At 41.5% G+C, this 25,058-nt stretch overlaps 1 protein-coding gene across 1 annotated transcript in view; it reads right to left on the reverse strand.

Moving 5' to 3' along the window:
* NR5A2 (nuclear receptor subfamily 5 group A member 2) overlaps positions 1 to 25,058 on the reverse strand; it is a 149,831-nt gene that overhangs the window by 40,278 nt on the left and 84,495 nt on the right. Inside the window, exon 6 of the mRNA XM_010590191.3 lies at positions 21,766 to 21,913. Within this exon, the coding sequence (XP_010588493.1) occupies positions 21,766 to 21,913 (148 nt within the window). The remainder of the gene's footprint in view (positions 1 to 21,765; positions 21,914 to 25,058) is intronic.

Here is a 25,058-nt window from a genome sequence, read left to right on the forward strand (position 1 = left end):
TCAGGTAAAGTCTAGAAAGCTCAGAATGCCTCCAGACTCCTGGTCTACTTAGAATGAGTTACCATCATCATAAATCGCAAGCATTCGTGTAGTGCCTGATGGCTTATATACTTAGTGACTTCATCAGAAAAGCAGCAACCAGGAGTGGAGAAAACCTGGGCTTTGGAGTCTGAAGTGCACGCCAGTCTCAGTGCAGCTCCTTTCTAGCTGGGTGATTCTGTCCAGTTGTTTGACTTCTCTGATCTCAAGGAAGGAAAGCAGAACAGGCCTAGCTAGCGGTACCTGTCTTTTAAGGTTTGCTTTGAGGATTAGAAACAATACGTAAAATGTGGTCTGCTCAGAGAAGACAGAAAATCAGAGGGAGCTATTATAATTGAACAGGTTAGCTACACAAGTATTCCTTTTTAATATGAACTATAGACGGCAGTGGAGCCCTGGTGGCGCAGTGGTTAAGAGCTCGGCTGTTAACCAAAAGGTCGGCAGTTCAAATCCACCAGCCATTTCTTGAAAACTCTATGGGGCAGTTCTACTCTGTCCTATAGGATTGCTATGAGTCGGGATTCGACTCGACGGCAGTGGGTTTTTTGGTTCATAGAGGACAGTGGTAGCTCTGTGGTAGCATTCTCGTCCTCCACACGAGACCCAGGTCAATTCCTGGCCAATGCACTTCACGTGCAGCCACCGCTCATCTGTCAGTGGAGGCTTGCACGTTTCTATGATGCTAAACAGGTTTCAGAGAAGCTTCCAGATTAGGAGGGAGTAAGAAGAAAGGCCTAGTGACCTAATTCTGAAAATCAGCCAATGAAAACTCTATGGATCACAATGGTTTGGTTAGCATCCAATCGTGGGGATGATACAGGACCGGGTGGCATTTAGATCCGTTGTGCATGAGATTGTCATGGGTTGGGGGCTGACTCGCCAGTGATAACAATAACAACAAAATATTCCAGGCATGGTGCTAAGTGTTAGGAATACAGGATGAAACCAGAGCTGGCATTCCAGTTGTGGGACATTTAAAACAATTACAAAGTAATATAAGTGGAGATTTGCTTAAGAAGCAACAGTAATCCAGAGGAAGAAGTGTGTGTCTGCTGTAAAGTTAGGGAAGACTTCTTAGAGAACATAATTTTGAACTGAGATGTGAAGGATGAACCTCACACAAACATCCTATGAGACAAATACTGGTTTTGACGGTTTACGGCTGAAAAGTGCAGCTGAAGCTTACAGCTGACTTACACATCAATATTAAGTAGGAACACTCTCCCGTCAGCAAAGCCTTCCCCGTGTCCCTGTTACTCTACTTCCAGGTGGTAGAACCCCGGACTTTTGCCTACAACGTCCACATTTTTACACTAGGAAAATATTTTACAACATACACACATTTATGTCTTAATCTTCACTTCCTGTTCTCCCACTACTCTTAGTTTCTTGAGCTTGAAGCAAACAAGAGGAGGGATGAGAGAATCTATTATTATCATTAATTACTGCTAATTATTATTAATGCTTACTGCTAACTATCATTAATAAAAAAAATCATTAATAGGATATGATTATTTTGCATTAACAGTAATTAAGTAAAGAATACAGTTAATTTCTCTGCAAGGTTTCATTTCTCAAATTTCAGCAACTGTATTGGAAGGAATTCAGTTAGCTGGAATTTTAGTTCCAAAGGAAACAGGAGGGTTCTCTAAGTGAAGTCTTCTATTTTATATGACTGACACCATAATTTCTGCTTAACCACCAGATTTAGAGACTACGTATTAGTATGTGTGAAAGAGCCATTATAGCCTTTTTAGGTAGTTGACTATAGAGCTCTAGTGGTGCAGTGGTTAAGAGCTCAGCTGCTACCCAGTTTGGAGCAAGGGAAAATGAAAAAGACTAAAGACACAAGGGAAAGATTAGTCCAAAGGACTAATGGACCACAACTACCACAGCTCCACCAGACTGAGTCCAGCACATCCATATTGTACTTGGCTACCACCACTAACTGCTCTGACAGGGAACACAATAGAGAGTCCTGGACAGAGCTGGAGAAAAATGTAGAAGAAAATTCTAACTCACACGCACAAGAAAGACCAGACTTATTGGTCTGACACAGACTGGAGAAACCCCGAGAGTATGGCCCCTGGACACCCTTTTAGCTCAGTAATGAAGTCATTCCTGAGGTTCACCCTTCAACCAAAGGTTACACAAGCCCATAAAACAAAATGAGACTAAATGGGCACACCAGCTCAGGGGTAGGGACAAGAAGGCAGAAGGGGACAGGAAAACTGGAGATGGGGAACCCAAGGTCAAGAAGGGGAGAGTGTTGACATGTCGTGACAAACCAATGTCACAAAACAGTATGTGTAGTAGTTGTTTAATGAGAAGTTAGTTTGCTCTGTAAACCTTCATCTAAAGTACAATTAAAATAATACCAATAACAAAAAAAAAAAAAAAAAAAAAAAGAGCTTGGCAGCTAACCAAACGGTTGGTGGTTCGAATCCACCAGCCGCTCCTTGGAAACCCTGTGGGGCAGTTCTACTCTGTTCTATAGGTCCTGGCACTTCACTTTGTCAGAACATATACATCCAAGGCCTGCGCCAGCCTGGGATGGGGGCTTATTGACCATTATTTGACTTTGGCTTGATTTTGGGATTGGTGGTGGATGAAATAAAGTGTCTTGAGTTTGCTTTCTCTGACATATTTCAAGACACCAGAGGCAATAATGGTGCCTTTTTAGTTTTACCAGCAAGATCAATGTTCTCTGTAGCAGGAGGCTTGGTTACCACCATATTTTTACTTAAAGGACACTTGTTTGCCAACCATGTCCTCCCCCTGTGAGGTATTTTCATATTTTCTGAGACATTTTCGTAAGCATGCTATGCAAATTTTTTGCTCTCAAAATAATCAGCACAGTCCCCTTAGGAAAATACTTCGCAGGGGTGTGCATGATTGGGAAACAAATGTATAAGGCAAGTGCTAGCTGCATAAAAATACAGTAGATACAAGATTTTAAACTATGGCTTGATACTGAATTAATATGTCAGTTATTGTTAACATCAGAAAGACCATTTTCAGATAACTGTACACCAAGGATTGTATCCCAGAAGAGGAATTTCCCACTGAGGGGCCTTCACTTATGTGAATTCCATGGAGATACACAGAGATGTTGTGAATAGTACTAATTTATCAGGTACCATGTACCAGGCATTGTGCTAAGTCCTTCAGACTAATCATTAAATTTAACCTCAAAACAATACTTCACACAGACTACCATTATTTATGTTACAGATGGAGAATCAGAGGTTACACAGATTGCCTACGAATGTCATAGAGCAAGAATCTGAATTCAAGTCTATAGTCTTCACCACCAGATCACATCTCCTCAGTCATGAATGCCCGCCCTTTTTCTCCCTACCTTCCTACTTCATTTATTCTTCCAGACCCAAATCGTAAGTCTTTCTTTCCTGGGTGGTAGAGAAGGATAACAGCAGGTCTAGTGTCAGAGAACCTGGCTTGAACCATGGGCTCTCTCTGACCCCTGACCATGTGTCCTGGGCACTTAGCCATGTTCTCTGAGTCTAGTGACCTTCTGTAAAATTACTGTAAGGATGTAACATATGTAAAGAGTACTTCCTAAATAAAAAAAAAATTATACATAAATGATAATAACACGAATATAATAACTTTATTTTCTCTTAGAACAAATAGTAGAGAGAAAGGATTAATTCAAGTATGACATCTACCTACCCACCTACCTATTTATCTAGAGACCTGGATGGTGCAAATGGCTACATTTTCAGCTGCTAAGTAAAAGACTGGAGACTTGCATTCACTGAGAGGCACCTTGGAAGAAAGGCCTGGTGATCTACTTCAAAAACAATCAGCCATTGAAAACTCTATGGAGCACAGTTCTATTCTCACACACATGCAGTCACCATGAATCAGAATTGACTTGATGGGTCAGAATCGACTCATGAGCTTTTTTTTTTTTTTCTTTTAATATAGCTAACCAAGATAAGACAAAGTTAGAATGTGGTAATTCCCCATGAATGATTAGTTGGAATTGTCCAATATGAGCTCAGCATTGTCACTCAGGTCACATGTTTTTGGATGGCACAGAGTGCCATGCACCCCCATGAAGCTGGGACAAAGTGTGAGTGACTAAGGGAGAGACGCTATCTCCCAAAGTTCAACATTCACAGGATACAACATGTAAAACTGAGCCTTAATAGGATAAACCACCACATCTCTGTCAGTTTGTCGTACTATGGTGGCTTCTGTGTTGCTATGATACTAGAAGATTTGCCACTGGTATTTCAAATACCAGCAGGGTCACCCTTGGTGGACAGGTTTCAGCAGAGCTTCTAGACTAAGGCAGGCTAAGAAGAAGAACCTGGCAGTCTACTTCTGAAAAAAATTGACCAGTGAAAACCCTATAAATAGCAGTGGAACACTGTCTGATACAGTGCTGGAAGGAGAGCCCCTCAGGTTGGAAGGCACTCAAAAGATGACTGAGGAAGAGCTACCATCTCAAAGTGGAGGAGACCTTAATGACGTAGATGGAGACAAGCTTTCATTTGCTGATGTGGCAGTACACAAACTGAGAAGAAACAGCTGCAAACATCCATTAATAATTGGAATGTGGAATGTATGAAATATGAATCTAGGGAAACTGGAAGTCATCAAAAATGGAATGCATAAACATTGATAACCTAGGCATTAGTGAACTGAAATGAACTGGTATTGGCATTTTGAATCAGACAATCATATGGTCTACTATGCCGGGAATGACAAATTGAAGAGGAATGCTGTTACATTCATTGTCAAAAGGAACATTTCAAGATCTATCCTGAAGTACAACGCTGTCAGTGATAGGATAATATCCAAATGTTTACAAGGAAGACCAGTTAACACGACTATTATTCAAATTTACACACCAACCACTAAGGCCAAAGATGAAGAAAATGAAGATTTTTACCAACTTCTGCAGGCTGAAATTGATCAAACATGCAGTCAAAATGCATTGATAATTACTGGTGATTGCAACGTGAAAGCTGGAAGCAAAGAAGAAGGATTGGTAGTTGGAAAATGTGGTGTCGGTGACAGAAATGATGCCAGAGATCCATGATGGAATTTTGTAAGATCAACGACTTCTTTGTTGCAAATACCTTTTTTTCAACAACGTAAAAGGCGAATATACACTTAGACCTTGCCAGATGGAATACACAGGAATAAATCAACTACATCTATGGCAAAAGACAATAGAAAAGCTCAATATCATCAGTCAGAACAAGGCCAGGGGCTGCCTGCAGAACAGACCATCATATGAGCAGTGGCTCATATGCAAGTTCAAGTCGAAGCTGAAGAAAATTAGAACAAGTCCACAAGGGCCAAACTACAACCTGAAGGAAGAGGTTCAAGCTGCACTGAAGGCATTGGTAAAAAAGAAGGCTCCAGGACTTGGTGGAATACCAATTGAGATGTCTCAACGAAGGGTACAGTGTTGCCAAGAAATTTGGAAGACAGCTACCTGGCCGACTGACTGGAAGAGATCCATATTTGTACCCATTTCAAATAAAGGTGATCCAACAGAGTGCAGAAATTATCGAACAATATCATTAATATCACATGCAAGTAAAATTTTGCTGAAGATCATTCAAAAATGTAACAGCAGTACGAGAGGGAACTGCTAGAAATTCAAGCCAGGTCAAGAAGAGGACGTGGAACCAGGGATATCACTGCTGATGTCAGATGGATCCTGGCTGAAGGCAGAGAATACCAGAAGGACGTTTACCTGTGTTTTATTGACTATGCAAAGGCCTTCAACGGTGCGAATCATAACAAATGACGGATAACATTGCAAAGAATGGAAATTCCAGAACACTTAATTGTACTCATAAGGAACCTGTACATAGATCAAGAGGGAGTCATTAGAACAGAACAAGGGAATAATACTGCATGGTTTAAAGTCAAGAAAGGTGGGCATCAGGGTTGTATCTTTTCACCATATTCATTCAATCTGTATGCTGAGCAAATAATCTGAGAAGCTGGATTATAAGAAGAACATGGCATCAGAATTGGAGGAAGACTCATTACGCAGATGACACAACATTGCTTGCTGAAAATGAAGAGGACTTGGAACAGTTTTTGATGAAGATCAAAAACAACAGCCTTCAATACGGATTATACCTCAACATAAAGAAAACAAAAATCCTCACAACTGGACCAATAAGCAACATCATGTTAAATGGAGAAAAGACTGAAGTTGTCAAGGGTTTCATTTTGCTTGGGTACAGAGTCAATGCCTACAGAAGCAGCAGTCAAGAAATCAAACAACGCATTGCATTGGGCAAATCTGCTGTAAAAGACCTCTCTAAAGTGTTAAAAAGCAAATGTCACTTTAAGGACTAAGGTACACCTGACCCAAGCCATGGTGTTTTCAATTGCCTCATATACATGTGAAAGTTGGACAATGAATAAGGAAGACCAAAGAATTCATGCCTTTGAATTATGGTGTTAGCAAAGAATATTTAATATACCTGAATTGCCAGAAAAATGAACATATCTGTCTTGGAAGAAGTATAGCCAGAATGCTCATCAGAAGCAAGAATGGTGAAACTTTGTCTCTGGTACCTTGGACACGTTATCAGGAGGAATCAGTGCCCGGAGAAGGATACCACGCTGGGTGAAGTAGAGGGGCAGTGAGAAACGTGCAGACAGTCGATGGGATGGGGATACCACGCCGGGTGAAGTAGAGGGGCAGTGAGACGTGCAGACCGTCGATGGGATGGGGATACCACGCTGGGTGAAGTAGAGGGGCAGTGAGAAACGTGCAGACAGTCGATGGGATGGGGATACCACGCCGGGTGAAGTAGAGGGGCAGTGAGACGTGCAGACCGTCGATGGGATGGGGATACCACGCCGGGTGAAGTAGAGGGGCAGTGAGACGTGCAGACCGTCGATGGGATGGACTGACGCAGCAGCTGCAGCAATGGGCTCAAACATGAAAACGATTGAAAGGACGGTGCAGGACCGGGCAGCGTTTCATTCTTTTGTACACAGGGTTGCTATGAGCTTGAACTGACTGGATGGCACCTAACAACATCAACAACAATGGGATAAAACGTAACTTGCATTCCTTACTTTCCTGGGAAATTACTTTTGCACACATCACAATGGTGATTTTTTTAGATTTAGATGAAAAGGATGGCAAAGAAGATCCCAGGTCTAATTTTGAAAAGGATAAATACGTAGTATTTCCGTGATTATTGAAACGCATCTCTGTGCTCTGTTCTTGTGCATGGACTCAGGGCATTTCCATTCAAATCCTGGCTCTGCATGACTCTGTACGAGTAATTTAACCTCTGTTAGCCTCAATTTCCTTATCTAGAAATGAGAGGTGGTGGGATTAGGCAATCTGGAAGACTCTTTTCTCTGTTAATGCTCTACGATCTGGTGTCTTTCCAGTGCCGAGGCCAAAGTTGCAGTAAAAAAATCTGAGTAGTTCAGGGTGTTTAAGGTGCAGTATCCCCTGCTGAGGCCACTGGAGGTGACCCCACGCAGTCTGCCAATTCTCTTCATGACTTGGATTTGTAAAGGTAAATGTGAGAGTTGAAGAAGGCTTTTTCTTTGATGAAATGGGACTGAAGAGAACAGCGTGTGTGTGGAATATGCATTGATCTACTGGGAAGGCAGAACAGAAAAAAAGAGAAGACGCTGAAGAGAGAAGCAGCAGTAGGCATGCACTGTGTTGCCGACTGTGTGCAGGACTTTGAGCGCTTCATTTGGTTCGCTGTGCTTTACTTGGAACCATGTCCCCAAGGTCCACAGTACAGTTCTGCATCATATTGAGTTTTCCACTCTTTGCAAAGTCCATATGCTGCCAGTTCATACCCTGCCTAGTAGAATGCCACTGCACGTAGTAGGCACTTGATAGGTTTTCTGGAATTTACTTCTTTAAAAAAGATGAAAGGCCTTTTACTTGCATGCTGATTCTTAGTACTGGGCTTGGTTAGGTTTGTTTGGAACCAAACCCTGTTATCCAAACACTGCCAGAACTCAGGAATGAACTCATCAGATTTTTATCACTGAACTTGGGCAAAGGCTTCAAGAATGACTCAGATGTGAGTCACTGATTTGCTCCATTTTAGAATAGACACAAAGCCCCGGAGTGTCCAGAGTTCACTAGTACTCAAGCTCAGAGCTGGTAACTGACTAACCTCTTCTAAGTCAATACTAAGCCAGCCACTTTATTTGGAGGAATTTTTGTTTTGTTTTAAGGCGTAATCATAGTTTTATCCCATTCTTATTTTAAGGATATACATATGTATAAATACATATATATACTTGCACGTAGACACAATTTCTTGAATGATGGACAAAGTTTTAACAGTACTATCAGGGAGATCTAATTCTTACAAGGGTGGGACTATAGGTATTTTTCACCTTATATCCTTGAGCTGTTAGAATTTCTCAATATGTATATTTACTACTTTTATATTATATACTGTGCTCATTGCCTCTTTTTTTCGAACACTTTATTGTGGTTTAGGTGAAAGTTCACAGAGCAAATTAGTTTCTCTTTCAACAAGTTTTACACAGCTTGTTTCGTGATATTGGTTGCAAACTTCTGAATTTGTCAGCACTCTCCCCCCCCACCCCCCACTCCATCCTCCCTGGGTTCCCTGTGTCCATTCACTCAGGTTTCCTGCCCCTACCGTCCTTCTGAAGTTTGCTTTTGGGCAAATGCTGCCCTTTAGGTCTGATATAGTTGATTGTTCTGAGGTGTACATTCTTCACCAGTGTTACTGTTTATTTTATGGACCTATCTATTATATGGCTATAATGTGATCTCTGGGAGCGATTTCAGTTCCAAGTTTGAAGGGTGTCTAAAGGTGATAGTCTCGGGGGTTTTACCAGTCTGTAACAGACCAGTAAGTCTGGTCTTATTTATGAGTTTGAATTTTGTTCTACATTTCTCTTCCACTCTGTCCATGACCTACTATTATGGTCCTGGTCAGAGCAGTTAGCAGTGGCAGCTGGGCACCATCCATTTCTCATCCAGTTCTTCTGGTCTCAGGCTAGTAGAGGCCATGGTTCATGAGGTCCATTAGTCCTTTGGACTAATTGTTTCCTTGAGTCTTTGGTTTCCTTTTTTGCTCCAGATGGGAAGATACTAGTAGTTGTACCTTAGATGGCCACTCGCAAGCTTTTAAGACCTCACTCACTACTCACCAAGGTAGGATGTTGAACATTGTCTATATGGATTATGATATGCCAATTGCCCTAGATGTCCTTAGACCTCAGGTCCAGTATCTCGGTCCTGGGAGGTGTATGGTTTTGGCTAGTCTGAAATTTTAACAGAGTGGTTGGCACTGTCAAAGCAGGGAGAAACGTTAGCCAGAGCACACAACATTCTCACTTCATTTTCCTCATTGGTTATTCCCAGTTTGCCAGGCCAGTATGTCTCTGAAAAATCGTCTCACTAAATAGCAGTAGTTAGCATAATGACAATATTAGTATTAACAAATAAAATATGATATTTTTAGGCATAAGCTATTCTCAGATATGCCTAAATAAATGCCATTTATACAATTATACTCTAGTGCCAGCAGATAACAAATGATAATCACTTCTTCCACGGCTGTAAATACGTATTGATTAAATTCAAACTTAGAACTCCAAAATGAATTATATCTGGTCATGGCTAAACTGCTTTGCTCACTGAAAGAAAAAAAAAAAAAACCCACACACAACACCTATTATACTGCATTTAATTAAGACAAGCATCAACTTTATGTGCCATTATTTGCTTCTGCCAAATCTCTATGGTGTAAATATCGAACGGTGGCATCTCTTGAATGCTAATCAATCCTTTCTGAATTTCAAATGATTACATAAATTCTAGGAAACGCTCATTTGCCAGCATTACCCTCAGCTGCATATATATTAGTGCAGCATCAGTATGAAGATATGCGTAGTTATTTGACAAGTGTCTACTGACTGTTTTTCTAAATTAGACTATCATATATGAGAAAGTAAAAACTGAGACTGAATGCTAATTGTAATAAGAGCCTTGGGATATTTCTTTTGCTTTTCTGATGTCGTGAGGAACAATTTTACCAAAGCCCTTGGGCAAAGGTGTGAAGTGAGTATGCTGCATCACTAGGCTTTATATTAGGCCAATTGTGATATTGTTTGTGTGTGTGCACTTGCCCAAGCGTGGTGTGTGTTTGTGATGTATGTGGTGTGTGAGTATGGTGTGTTTGTATACGTGGTGTGTGTATGTGAGGATGGTGTGTGTCTATGTGTGGTGTGTGTGTCTGTGGTATCTGTGAGTATATGTTTGTGTGAGCATGGTATGTGTTTGTGTGTGGTGTATGAGTATGCGTGACTATGTGTGTGTCTGTTGACGTGTGAGGGTGTGTTTGTGTGAGTATGCACAAGAGTGTTGTGTGATGTGTGAGTATGGTGTGTGTGTGTGAGTGTGGTGTATAAGTATGTGGCGTGTAGGTGTAGTGTATGTTTGTGTGAGTACTGTGTGTGTGATGTGTTAGTGTGAATACGACGTGTGTTCGTGTATGTGCTGTGTGTGTGGTGTGTGTGAGTGTGGTGTGCACGTGTGTGTGAGGATATGTGTGGATGACCATATTTAGATGAAGGCTGTAATAAGGCAAATATTGCGACCAGCCTCAGGCAGGACAATTACCACATAACGGAAGACTGGTTTTTGCTGTTTCAAGACCATCTTTTATGCACATGCCATGTAAGTAGAATTTTATGATATGCAGACTTCCACACTTGTTTCAGATTTAAATATTCAGACATAAGTCGGGAGGCACAAATATAAGTTTCTACTAGTTTTCAAAAAAAAGCCCTCTCTGAAGCTTGTACAGCACTCCTGGGAGTGGCAGTCACCCAAGCAACGGCAACAGGCACTCCGAGTCCTCCTCCCAGGTGAGCTGGGGGTTGGCTTTAGCGCAAACGACACACCCTGGGCTGTCCTTCTCTGATTTATAAGGGGGGTGGTTCCTTCTGCTTTAGGCGCTGCAAACGGTTTTCACCAATGTGATCAAATTCCTCTGTTTGATTCAGGAGTCTCTTTTATTAACCGGATTAAATGCTGCAAAAAGGCAATCCATTTTTCTCTTTGTTTCTGTTGCTTTCCTTAGATTGTGCTTTCTTATTCTCTTGATACCCAATAGGGACACCTAGTCTGATGACAAGGAACCCTGGTGGCACGCTGGTTAAGCGCTCGGCTCCTAACTGAGAGGTTGGTAAATTCAAACACACCCAGCAGCTCCGTGGAGAAAAGACCTGATGAGCTGCTCCCATAAAGGCTGCAGCCTAGGAAATCCTATGGGGCAGCTCCACTCTGTCACATTGGGTTGCTATGAGTCAAAAACCAACTCCATAGCACCTAACAACAACAACAACAAGTAGATAATAAAAAGAAACCAACAAGCTGCTGGAGCCTGTCCTAGAAAAATGGGTAAAAAACATATCCTCTTTCTTTTTGAAACTCCCCTGCAGTCCTATCTTTCAAGGTGTGTTCTATGATACTTAGAGGCGACTCCAGAAGTGCTGAGGGAAGGGAGGTCTCTGTGTCCCATGGACTCTCTTTCTAGAAATTCCAAGCCTGGAAAAGTGAGTGTGGGAGTCCTGAGCGCAGACCAAGCTGGAGCAACATTCTCAACCAGACAACCCGTAACTGGGCAGTCATCGGGTGAGCCTGTACACAGGAGGTGAGAGAACCACCTCTTCATGGTTCATACGGCAATGCCAGCCTGATGTCTGGACTTGGAAAAGCACCTGGAAAAGTGGCCAGTTTACAGTCTCTTCTGCATGATGAGGGTGGCCCTCTCAGGGGTAGCAGACAACTGAGCAGACGAGAAAAAGGGATGCACAGTGAATTCCTCTCCTTAGAGGTGAGCACACACCAGTCTTGGTGGTGGCTTCATAATAATCCTTCCTACAGAGCAATTAAGAAGGATCCTTCCTTAAAGAAAAATACAACAGCCAAGCAAAAGACAGGCCTGTCTGAAGTACTGTGGTTTTCTGGGCTGTATTAACAGCGGAACCTTTCGTACGCCACACCTAATGACTTAACGATATATATATGGAGTCCCTGGGAGGTGCAAGTGACTAACGTGCTCAGCTGCCAATGGAAAGGTTGGAGGTTCAAGTTCACCTAGAAGCACCTGCAAAGAAAGGCCTGGTGATCTACTGAAAAATTAGCCATTGAAAACCATACGGAGCACGGTTCTACGCTGACATACACGGGGTCACCATGAGTTGGAGTCACCTTGATGGCAACTAGCTTATATATGTGTATCTGTATATATATGTATACACACACACACGTACATATATAATCCTGACACTGATGACAGAATAGTGCCCATATGTGATTATTGTGCTAGAGGCTGAAGCTCCACACATAGGCCCTGGCTGGGCTTAAGACATGTGAGACCCATCTTGCGTTACGAGCTGTTTGGGGAGGTTTGTCAGTACATCTTGGCCAGATTCTGACATCGAAAGCCAGGAGGACAAATGGCATACTTAGGTAAAAGAAGAAACAAGGGACAGACCTTTATTTTAACATCAAAGCAGAAGAATTACTGGGTAAAATTCAAATAAGGAAGAATACCTGTCATATCAGATGCTAAAGACTATTGGAAAACTAATCGCTGCAAATAAATTTCCTTAGTCCAAAAAACTAAACTCATCCACATTTTTCAGCCAGTAAACGTGCAATTTTATCCCGTTTACAATGTCAACATCATACTGTAAGAGCAGAGCTACTGTTGAACTCTTTAGGAAAGCTGAAGGCTCTGCCTGAAAATGGAATTTACTAACACTCCCCACCTCTCCCCACACACCCCCCAAGAAGCTTCATCAGCCTGACCCTGAGGGACACTGTCATGGATTGAATTGTGTCCCCACCCCCCCAAAATGCCTGTCAACTTGGCTGGGTCATGATTCCCTTGAATGATTGTATGATTGTCCACCATTTTATCCTCTGATGTGACTTCCCTGTGTGTTATAAATCCTGTCACTATGACGTAATAGGATGGATTAGTGGCAGTTATACTGATGAGGCCTAAAAGACTAAAAAAAAAAAAAGACTAGATAGTGTCTTAAGCCAATCTCTCCTGAGATATAAAAGAGCAAGCAAGCAGAGAGACATGGGGACCTCATACCACTAAGAAAGCAGTGCCGGGAGCAGGGCATGTCGTTTGGACCTGAGGTTCCTGTGCTGAGATGCTCCCAAACCAAGGGAAGGCTGATGGCAAGGACCTTCCTCCAGAGCCATCGGAGAGAGAAAGGCTTCCCCTGGAGCCGGCGCCCTGAATTGAGACTTCTAGCCTACTGGACTGTGAGAGAATAAACTTCTCTTTGTGAAAGCCATCCACCTGTGGTATTTCTTTTATAGCAGCACTAGATGACTAAGACAGACACCTCTGGCTCTTCTGTTTCTACTTTAGGGTTTTTAGTACCAATGAGCACCAAAGGGGAAGAGGGCCGTTTTGTTTACTTTCTCCTTTTAATGTCACAAAGAGTTAAAATAGCCACTGGTACAAGTAAGTAAAGCTTATGATCATCTAGCTTTCCTAACTTTTAGGGAACGGCCCAAAGAAAATATCAAACCTAAGACACAACCAATCCAAAAACCAAACTTGTTGCCACGTGACCCCTACAGGCTAGGGTAGAACTGCACCACAGGGTTTCCAAGGCTGTAAATCTTTATGGAAGCAGACTGCCCCATCTTTCTCCCGAAGAGCGGCAGGTGGATTTGAACCACCAATCTTTTGGTTAGCAGCCGAGTACTTAACCACTGGGCCACCAGGGCTCCTGAGATACGACAATACACTTACATAAGGAAGAAATCTCTGGAGAGAGGGGTACCAAGACTTTGAGGCAAATGCTTTCGTCAAGCTCACCGAAGCTTTAGGACCCAGAGTTCACACAGAGATAACAACACATATGATATATTTGGGAAACCAAATGAAGTAATAAGTTTTATAGGTTTAGAAACCAAGGGAAGCAAAAAGCTTTATAATTATTCAGAATATTTAATGAAGATTGAGAATTATATAAAACAGTTCCCTGTGTTTTTTACCTGGGGGCAGTGGTGGTTCGGTGGTAGATTTCTTGCCTCCCGCCAGCCGACGCACCTCACATGCAACCACTACCCATCTGTCAGTAGAAGCTTGCATCTTGCTATGATGCTGAACAGGTTTTAGCAGATCTACTTCCTAAAATCAGCCAGGAAAAACCTTGGGCCACAACAGTCCAATCTGCAAGTGGTCACGAAGATGGCGCAGGACTGGTCCTTCCCTTGTACATTGGTCTGTTGTGCATGGGGTTATTATATGGAAACTAGAGATTAAACGGATTCCTTGTCCTTCGTGAATAAAATAATACATAGAATTAATTACTGGTGATCAGTATCTAGGTTCTATTTGAAATCACGACACTAAAAGTATTGGATACCAAAATGAGATGGGGGCTGACTGGACCGCAACCCAAAGAGAGGTTGGTTTTCTTTTTGGTCCATAATCCTCAAATGATAATCCTAATTCTCTACATCATTTTGCCAATATAGATACTGTCTTAGTTATCTAGTGGATAACAAGGGGATGGCTTTAACAAACAGAAATTTATTCTCTCAGTTTAGGAGGGTGGGAGTCCAAATTCAGGGTGCCAGCTCTAGGGGAAGGCTTTCTCTCTCTGGTGGCTCTGGAGGGAGGCCCTTGTCTTCAATCTTCACCTGACCTCGGAGCTTCTCAGCACAGGGACCCCGGGTCAAAAGGACATGCTCTGCTCCTGGCACTACTTTCTTTGTGATATGAGGTCCTTTTCCTCTCTGCTCAATGCTCTCTTTTATCTTAAAAGAAATTGACTCAAGATACAACCTAATCCTGTAGATTGAGTCCTGCCTCATTAACACAACTGCCTCTAATCCTGCCTCATTAACATCACAGACATAGGGTTTACAACATGTAAGAGAATCACAACAGGTGACAAAATGGTGGACAATCACACAATACTGGGAATCATGGCCTAGCCAAGCTGATACTCATTTTTGAGGGACACAACTCAAACCATGACAGGTAACATCTTAGTATGTATGTTGTATTTAATAAATACTGATTGATGAATTCAAATGTCCCTGAAGAGGTCTGTGTGCACAGAAAGCACTGATTGGCATTTGGGGTTGCCAGTTGTAGCCTTGGCTCTGCATCTAAAAGTCAGTTAAATCATCTTGTTTTGTTTTCTCACCTACAGACTAGGAGGGAGATGATCTCTTAGGTCCTTTTTCTTTATAAGGGAGAAACTAGATGATTCACCCACCTGAAGATGCTTTATTATTACCATCACCCAAGAGAGAAGTCGCCCCACTTCCTTCTGTGCCTCATTTTCGTATCTGACACCCTTAGTGTCATGATTTCAAATTGAACCTAAATACTGATCACCAATAATTAATTCTGTTTATTATTTTATTCACAAAGAAGAAGGAATCAGTTTAGTCTCATTTTCCTTATAATAATGCCCTTCATAATGTTCAGACATACCTTCCAAGGTAAGAAAAAAATGCTAAATTGTGTAATATTTATCCATAGAATCTATGTCCTAGCCTCCTCAAGCAACCAACCTTCCTTCCTTCCTACTAATTTTCCTAGTTCCATTACTTTATTTCATTCATGAATGCAATAAATATTTATTAAAAACTGAATACATGTCAGATACTATGCTAGGAGCAAAACAGATACAATTCCTGTGATTGTAGACCTCACTGTTAATAAATTATACTTAAACTAATTTTTCTATAAATTTAACTGCAAAGAATTTAAACTACATATAAATTGGCCTTTGCAGCACTCAGAACTAGAAAAGCCAGAGAGCCCTCTTCATTTAATGTTTGTCTTAGTTTAAAATAGCCACGAAGACAAACAGAAAAGTGAGAGCTTTATCTGCTCTGCCTTAAAAATACTTTATTTTTTCCTCCCAAATTATGACTTTAAGGGTCTTTCAGGGCATGGAGGTGCTGCCCATCTAGTTTCAAAATGCTTTCCGACTTGTTGGTTGAGCCACGCAAATACTGTTTTATTCTGGGACATTTCAGTCATTACTTGGATGATTATTTATATTTGAGATAATGTGCTGAACTCTTTCAGGATAAAGGAGTTGTGATCAGACACGACATAGAGCCCCGCTGTCCCTGGCATGAAGCAAATGACTCTTCAGTCACCTTCGTTTTTGAATGATGCCCTTTGACCTTCACTGCGTTGTCACAGAGGGGGCTCATCCAAGAGCAGCAGCTTTCCTGTTGTACCAGCTGAGTCATCCCAAGGCAACCTTGGCCATCTTCCCTGTGACTTTTGTCCCCTTGAGGATGAATCCAGCCTGGGACGCGTTATGGTGTCATTAGACGCCACCTTCCACAGTTCACGTGAAGCAAAGAGCTACCGTGATCAACGAAGATGTAGAAATGGATTTTTGCCATCCATTTTACTGTAAACAGAATTCTATCGATGCCAAGAAGGAGCTGTGTCACATTCCTCAAATACTGTTGGTCAACATGGGCTGTGGGCCTATGATCTTACATTTACTTGGACCAGGCTCACATGCATTTATCACCTGGTTTTAGCCATTAATATTCACTCTAATCTTTCTGCAAGTTAGCTTTCTGAGACTACCTCTCCCAAAGACCTTATAAATAAACATCTCCTCTCATAAAATGGGAAAATTCTAACTGAATACAGAAATAATCTAATTACGAAGAGGTATTTGTTAGAGAGGTCTTTGGAAAAGCTAGTCTCAGAAAGCTAACCTGCACCTGAGAAGACATGAATTTTTGGCTAAAGTATTACCTCTTGGAGCCCTGGTGATACAGTAGTTAAGAGGTTGGCTGTTAACCAAAAGGTCAGCAATTCGCTGTTCCTTGGAAATCCTACGGGGCAGTTCTACTCTGTCCTATAGGGTTGCTATGAGTTGGAATGGACTTGACAGCAACAGGTTTGTTTTTTGTTGTTGTTGTTTTATTACCTATTACACATCACACACCTTTGATAAAGGCCTTGCTTCAAGTTTAAAACTAAGCAAATCCATGCATTCATCCATTTTACCTCTAAACATTATGTAAGTACCCACTCTGTACCAGGCAGTGTGCTGCAAAACTGAGGTACAGAGAAAAATAAAGCCCAATTTATAACCTCGATTGAGACTCGGCCTATAGCATCGAATACGACTGCACAGATGCACCTGCAGAGCATGACACGGGCTTCTACCCATTTCAGTGGACTCGGAGAGCCTAAACTTAAAGAGACTTGAAGCTAGTATTAGCCACTTTTTAAGCTAGGGGCAATTCCTCAAAGAGAATGATAATCTCTTCAACTCAGCTCAATGTAAGAAGCGCTTTCAGAAATATTGGCAGGTCAGAGAAGAGAATAATGTAAACAAATCAAGGGCATTCATTAGGGGAAATAGGATGCAATATGGCTCTCGTACTTTCTCTCACCACCTGGGATATAAGAAGAATCCAGCAGCCTTCAGCCATTGGGTCTCTGGGCTAGGAACATCCAAAGGCCAGAGTAGCGTCTTCCCTGGCACATGCTGGCAACTTGTTGCTGAGCACTTAAGCCATATTAATATTCCAAATCGGCTTGAATGTGTAATGACATTTATTCAAGATGCTGCAGTTCAGTTCTACATTTCTTTTCAGGAGATACAGTTTGTGGGAATTCTGCTCATCTTTGGCACTAGTTTTTTTTTTTTGGGATACATGACGTGAGGTTACTATCTGAGGGTCATAATTTCTACATTGGTCGGTGACAAACGGTAAATTTCCTTTCATCAGCCACTTTGACTGCTTTTTTAGAAGAAGATGGGGGTACAAACCAATAAACATTAAAATTTTTATCTTCATTTCTCTGGGGTCATCAGCTTTAATGGGTCAACTTGGACTATCTCCTTATCTGCCAAGTTATCAATGGACTCAAATTACATTACCTCATAGTTAGGCCAAAAAAAAAAAAAAAGGTAATTTAGCAGGATTTTAAGAAAACATTGCAGCTAGCAGAGATTGAGCCTTCAGAGTATATGACACCGCACACAGAAACATCCAAAACAAAACCAAACCCACTGCGGTCGAGTCAATTCTGACTCACAAGCGACCGTATAGGACAGAGTAGAACTGCTCCAGAGAGTTCCCAAGGAGTGGCTGGTCGATTCCAACTGCCAACCTTTTGGTTAGCAGCTGAGCTCTTAATCACTGCGCCACCAGGAATCCAGAAGCACCCTGAGAGGGCGTTTTTTACTTCTCTCTTTTTTTTTTTTTTTGATCAGCTGTTGTTTTTTTGGACCAACAAATTGGTGCCTGCTCACCGACAGAATTTGAGGGGAAAAATCAGGTGGCAAAGAATTTTAGTCAACTGAACTTTTGTTTTTTTCTTTCTAGTCTCCTGTCATTTACTTTTCATGGAATCAGCTTTAGAGAAGAATTACTTTTAGGAGAGGAAGGCTGTTACTGGAATCTGCTTTGACCCAACTGAACAGCTACCACTGCCATAGATTCTTCTATTCTGGTTAAGGCACCCAGTCACCTGAGACTCATTCCAGACTTCTTCCTCTCAACTTTATATCACATCCTATTGGCTGCATTCTGTAGCTTGCTCATATCACCATCTCATCCCCACCCCATCACTTGGTCCCTCATGGTGTGTTGCCTGGAGTGTTAAAACCACCTTGATCCTGGAGTTTCCAGCCTTGCCCCCCTCCACTTTCCACATCGCCACTAAAGTCTCTTTCCAAAAGGCAAATCAATTTATCTCACCCCCTTTAAAGCCCCTGCTATACTGCCTAAAAAAAGGAACCCAGGTGGCATAGTAAAGCACTCAGCTGCTAATCAAAAGGTTGGCGGTCCCAGCCCACCAGCCGCTCCAAGGGAGAACGATGTGGCAGCTGGATTCTATAAAGATTACAGCCTTGGAAACCCTATAGGGCAGTTCTACTCTCTCCTATAGTTGCTATGAGTTGGAATTGACTGGATGGCAATGGATTTATACTTCTTAATTGCCTACAGAATGAAGACTATGGTGCTTATTTTTTGCTTATCACTATATCCCCAGTGCGTCTCTCGGCACCTGGCCCATCATAAGTGCTCAGTAAGTGTTGAGTGATTGTGTCTGAGGCCTTCCGTGACCAGGCGCGGTTCACATTCCACCTCCTCTGGTAATCGATGAGCAAAACACGCTCTCTCTCATCTCTCACATGAGTCTATTGCTACAGATTTCTCTCAACACAGCCCAGCCCACAAAATTCTCATTTTTCTCCAGGTTCAGGAAGGCACAAGGTTGGGCCCAGCCAGGCTCAGAACGTATCGGGTTTCAGACTCAGAGGGCTCAAACTCATGAAGGTTTGGGACCGCCTGTACTAGGCTCAGGACTTGGGCTCAGCTTTCAAGGGTGGCCCTGTTATGATTTCATTTCCATAACAGGTAAAACAGGCATTTAGGGGCCAGCCTAGGTACCTATAGATTGATTACCTGTCTATCCCAAAGAAGTTGAAAAAATAAAAAAGATTGATTACCCATCGTTTCTGTGGAGAAAAAAGTTTTCCGTTTTCTTAAATTGGAAAGCATCTAAACTTTACTGCCAGTTACTTTTTGCTTCTTTAAAAATAAATTCTTGGCCAAACTCTATTTACTTCTAATCTGAAAGCCGTGCTTCCCTTTCTTTCTTAAACAACTGACAGACACGGTTTTAAGGGACAGTTAGGCTAGCTATTCACTGGTGCCCAAGCCTCTTGAAACAGTCAATATACTCATTAAACAAGAGAATGTATGATTGAGGTTCTGGTAAATAAATGACCCAGTTGTTCAGGAAGATAATTTGTGAGGTCCAAAGGTTGAAAGCACTTCAGATACACCCCCCTCCAATAGTATTGGCCCAACCCAGACCCAGTGCCGTCGAGTTGATTCCAACTCATTGGCAGAGATTATAATTTTGTAGAATGAGTCAAAACATTTGCAGAAAAGATAAAAGCGATGAAAAATCAAAGATGGCTTATGGATAATGTGTACATCTTTGAATGTAATACAGTTATTCAACTAATTTAAAATACCACTGAAGTGAGATAACTCTCTTTAAATATTTTATCACTAAGAAGCTATAAGGTTTTTTATACGTATATCATCAGATTTTCATTTAATTACTGATCAAAGGTACTAGCTGAAAAGAGGAAGATCTTGTCATAAACCAGAATTAATTTGTGAGATTGCAGCAAGCTGGCCAACACAATCTTACGTGCGACTTTATAAAAACCCCACTTGGGTAAAGGACGTAGACTTGAATAGAACTTCCCCACTTATTGTGGTTAATGCAAAAATTGCACAGGATCCAGTCCTGGCCGTGTAAACCTTTGAACACGACATCTATAAAACTCTGTTGTCTTTTTAAATTTTCAGTAACATTTTTTTTTGCTATATTTATCACATTTTCCAAAATGTGAAAATGCTCTTTTTATTTTAAACATTGACTACATGTGAGAAATTAACTCTGGTTATATTACTTCAAACTATGCCTTTATTAGCAACAGTTGTGCAGGGCTGTCAAGGGTTTTGAAAGGAAAGTACCAGATTTGGAGAGCAGACACATCTGTTTTACTTCTCAGTTTGTTTTATTGTTTTATTTTTGAGAATATGAATTCACAACTATCTTCTAACTGAAGACTAAAGAAAAAACACATGTTGGTAAATCTGATCTCTGCATTTTTTTTTTTTTTTTTTTTTTTCATTCAGGAGATGGTGCCTCCCTCAGGTCTCTGCCAATAAGTAATAAATGGGCTTGGCAAAAAGCTTATTTAAGTTGGCTTTATTAAGCCAGCAAAATGTAGAAATCAAGTAAGGGACAGGCCGAGAAATCTGTTCCTTTGAAATCAATAAAAAATCCATCTCCTTAATCCTCTTTTTATTCTAAGCAGTGGTGATTTTTCTCAACGGATTCATTGGGAACCTTGATTTGGCTTATCTGTCTTGCAGAGCTACCTTTCTTCTCCCGAAGCTTTCCTGGAGAAGCACCCTGTGCCCTTGAAAACCATCGCCTTTTACACTTGCACAGCTCTGCGTCTGGTTATAAACATTCTCTAGTTAACCCGGATCAAGATTTCAGAAATGGGTCTTTAATTACTGTCCACACCTCAGAGCCCCGGTGGTGAAGAGGTTAAGAGCTCAGGCTGCTAGCCAACAGGTAGGCCGTTTGAATTCACCAGCTGCTCTTTCGAAACCCTATGGGACGATTCTGCCCTGTCCTCTAGGGTCGCTATGAGTTGGAATCGACTCAACGGCGCACAACAACAACAATAACCACATTTTAATGAAAAATAACAGTAATAGGTAGCAAGATGAAACAAAGGGCACAGAGAAGCAATCAGTGGTGCAAAGGTGGCTAAAGTTTGAAAGTAAACCTCTTTCCTAAGCTATCTCCATTAAACCTCTGTCAAAGCTTTCTTTGTTGCTGCTGCTCACCTGCCCATTACAGAAGAAAATCCAGAGTCAAAACTAATAACTCCTCTCCCATACCCCAACCCATCAGCTAAAGGCTATGAATCATATGGAAATATACAAGAAAACAGACTCATGTTTGAAGCTTTCACGATTTGAAAGGAAGGGCATAATCTTGATAGAACAAAAGCATATATTAACTTCAAGACATTCAAAGTTCCAGCATCCTTTAGGAATCTTTGGTTGTGTGTAGTATGAGGAAAAGGATTCCTTACCTAAACTAAAGAGCACCAAGAATTTCAGACACACAAACTCTCGTTGATCAAACTGTAGTGAACGAAGCTTGGCCACTAACTCCTGCGCGTGACTCATGAGGTTGTTGAGGGTAGCCCCAGCCTGTGACGCTATTATGGAATAGTCCACCTGTAACACAGAATCACAGTTTCCATGACCGGCAAGATCAGAAATACATTTCACCTGAGGTTTTTAAGAACTGTGGATAAAATTTGATTCCAGTAAAAGTTTACAAGAGAGGAAACTTTCCCATGGAAGTTGAGACACAGTCTATCTTTATAGAATGTATTACATTGTTCTGATAAATCTAATCATTTTCATAAGCCTTGTAAAGAACAGGTTTAAGCCACCTAAGTTTTTATAGGTAATACATGCCTTTTTCTATTATGAATTTATACTATCATATAAGATTCAAAATTTTAGCTCTCATAAACAACTTTAAAGTATGCCCCCCCCCCAAAAAAGTTGCTGTCAAGTCAATTCCCACACTTGTGTCAGAGCAGAAATGTGCTCCATAGGGTTTTCAATGGCTGATTTTGTTGGAAGTAGATCATCAGGCCTTTCTTCCAAGGTGCCTCTGGGTGGACGCCAACTTCCAACCTTTCAGTTAGCAGCCGGGCATGCTAACCATCTGCACTACCAGGGGCTCCAAAGAAAAGTATAACCTCTTGACCTGTTGCTGTCAAGTCAATTCCCACTCATAGCCATCCTACAGGACAGAGTAGAACTGCCCCGTTTCCAAGGACCAGCTATTGGATTCAAACAGCTGACCTTTGGTTAGCAGCTGAAAGCTTAAACACTGCACCACCAGGGCTCCTAAGAAAAGTATACTGGCCATAAAAAGTCAATCCAGGACAGTGTTCTGTGTATACACAATGACATTAACTAGTGCACGAGGAAAATGAAGGCTAAGGTATATTTCTATTTGGAGTAAAGAACTATATTTTAAAGTATTCACGGTTCAAAATTGCATGCTTCTGGATGACAGAAGAATCACATTTAAATTATCCTCGTTTCGTTTGCTGCTTCCTGAAAAGCCATGACCTATGACTACAACATATTTTCAAATGATTATGAATACATTTCTCTCTAAAGGCTCAAGAGCCTAACTCAGAAGAAACAGAAGTCCTTGGCCTAGAAAACAAAACAAAGACCTTTTTTCCCTGCATTTAAAAAAAAAAAAAAATAGTGAGCACTGTGAGGCCCGATCTTAGATTATTCAGGGGACATAAGTTCAATTTATAATACTAAGTTAAGATGTTGGGACGGCTGTCAGTGATAATACTGGCTTTGTTGCTGTGATGACGGCATAATAGGAAAGCCCAGCTGGTACCTGACGCTCCCATCCTTCTTTTACTGGCGAGCTCTCGGGCAACCAGATCCTCTTTTAGGTGCATTTAATATTTGCAGCAGCAGCAAATTTGTCTGGGAGGCCAGTCCTCATCTGCCACTCACCCAGAGCAGACAGTATGAAATTTTTATATTTATTGACATTTCATTACCATAATTGACTGTACTTGCTTCTCTGGTAGAAGGCACAGGGCTGCCTCCTACGCAGGCGAACTAGTCCCTTGAGTAGAATTTGCAATTAAAAACAAGGCAGAATGGATTGTGTGTGTGTGTGTGTGTGTGTGTGTGTGTGTGTGTGTAAATATGATGAGTTGAATTTTCAGCTTTAACTAGAGAATCCTGGGTGTACAGGAACCCTTTTCAAGAGTGAGAAGAATTATGAGTCCGTGGAAAGACAACCCCCAAAGGTGTCAATCAGCTTATATAGAGTCAAGTGTGCATGAAAAAGCCTCCGTTAATGTGTGTTCTAGGAAAATGCTGGCACGAAGCACAGCGCTGTCCTACCTGCATTGTCCATGTGCTGGGATCTGTCCCCTAAATTTAAACATCAAACGTCCTTAGAGCTCCTTGAGTTTCTGTTTCAGAATGTGTGGAAGAAATGGTCAGTACACGGCAAACTGAAACCTGAGCTGCCTGCACAGTGGACAAGCAGTTGAACCTTAGGGATCACATTGAGATAGCCTGTCAAGCATGCAAGGTGGCATCCCATCATTTCACCAGTTCTCTTACAGGTGAGGGTTCCCTGAGTGGTACAAACAGCTAATGTGCTCAGTTGCTAACCAGAAGGTTGGAGGATTGAGTCCACCCAGAGGCACCTCGAAAGAGAGGCCTGGTGATCTTCTTCCGAAAAATCAGCCACTGAAAACCCTCAGGAGTTCTACTCTGGCACACATGGGTCCTTATGAGTCAGAGTTGAGTTGACAGTAACTGGTTCTTACGGATGAACTTTCTCCTCGAAGGATGCTTTTCTGACATAAAAGCTGTGCCTGAGGTCTAAATTCTTTACAAACTGTATATGGCCTAACTACTCCAGAGAACGAAAATACAAATTATTCAGAGACAAATGGGATAGATGAATGAACTGAGATTGCCCTCTGGGGTGGCTGTGATGGAAGAAGCCTGGGACATGACAGAGGTGATCTGGGCCAATCCTGTCACTTACAAATGATGGGCCTGGGCAAGCTGTGTAAAATCCCCAGCCTTAGTTATTGAATCTTTAAGCATGGCAGTTAAACTTAGATAATGGTAAAGTGCCTCCTGCTTCCACGATTATCAGGAAATAATAGTAGTTGGGACAGTAACACCGATTTCAAATTCGAAGCCAATTGTTGAATACACTTTTGCTGTAACTTAATATGTACATTCCATTGCTGTCAAGTTGATTCCAACTCCATGGCCACCCCATGTGTGTCAGAGGGTTTTCTTGGCTATAAGGCTTATGGAAGCAGATCACCAGGCCTTTCTTCTGTGGAGCTGTTGGATGGATTCAAACCACCAACCTTTGAGTTAGTAGTTGAGAACAAATCCTTTGCACCACCCAGGGGCCTTGCATACTTAAAAAAAATCACTACTTACACTTTAAGTTAAAGCTGGAAGACCATACCAAAATCAAATACAAGTGTGCTGGTATCAGTGCATTTTGTTATTAAGATAGGATTAATTAAATTTTGATATATGTGTAGTTCTAACAGGTATGCAATAATAAGTGCAAATATTAGACCTTCACACTTTAAAGCACAGTGCACTATAAGGAGAAGGAATCTAAATCGTTTCACAGAATTATATATTTAGGGAGAGACTTTTAGCGAGACGGACCTCAGGAAATCAACTGGCATACCACCAACTTTATAGCCATACGTTTATTTACATTCTAATTTCAAAGCTCAAACATACTTATTAAATGGGGGCTCAGATAAAATTTCAT

Source organism: Loxodonta africana, chromosome 20 (genome assembly GCF_030014295.1).
Source record: "Loxodonta africana isolate mLoxAfr1 chromosome 20, mLoxAfr1.hap2, whole genome shotgun sequence".
Classification (NCBI taxonomy): domain Eukaryota; kingdom Metazoa; phylum Chordata; class Mammalia; order Proboscidea; family Elephantidae; genus Loxodonta; species Loxodonta africana.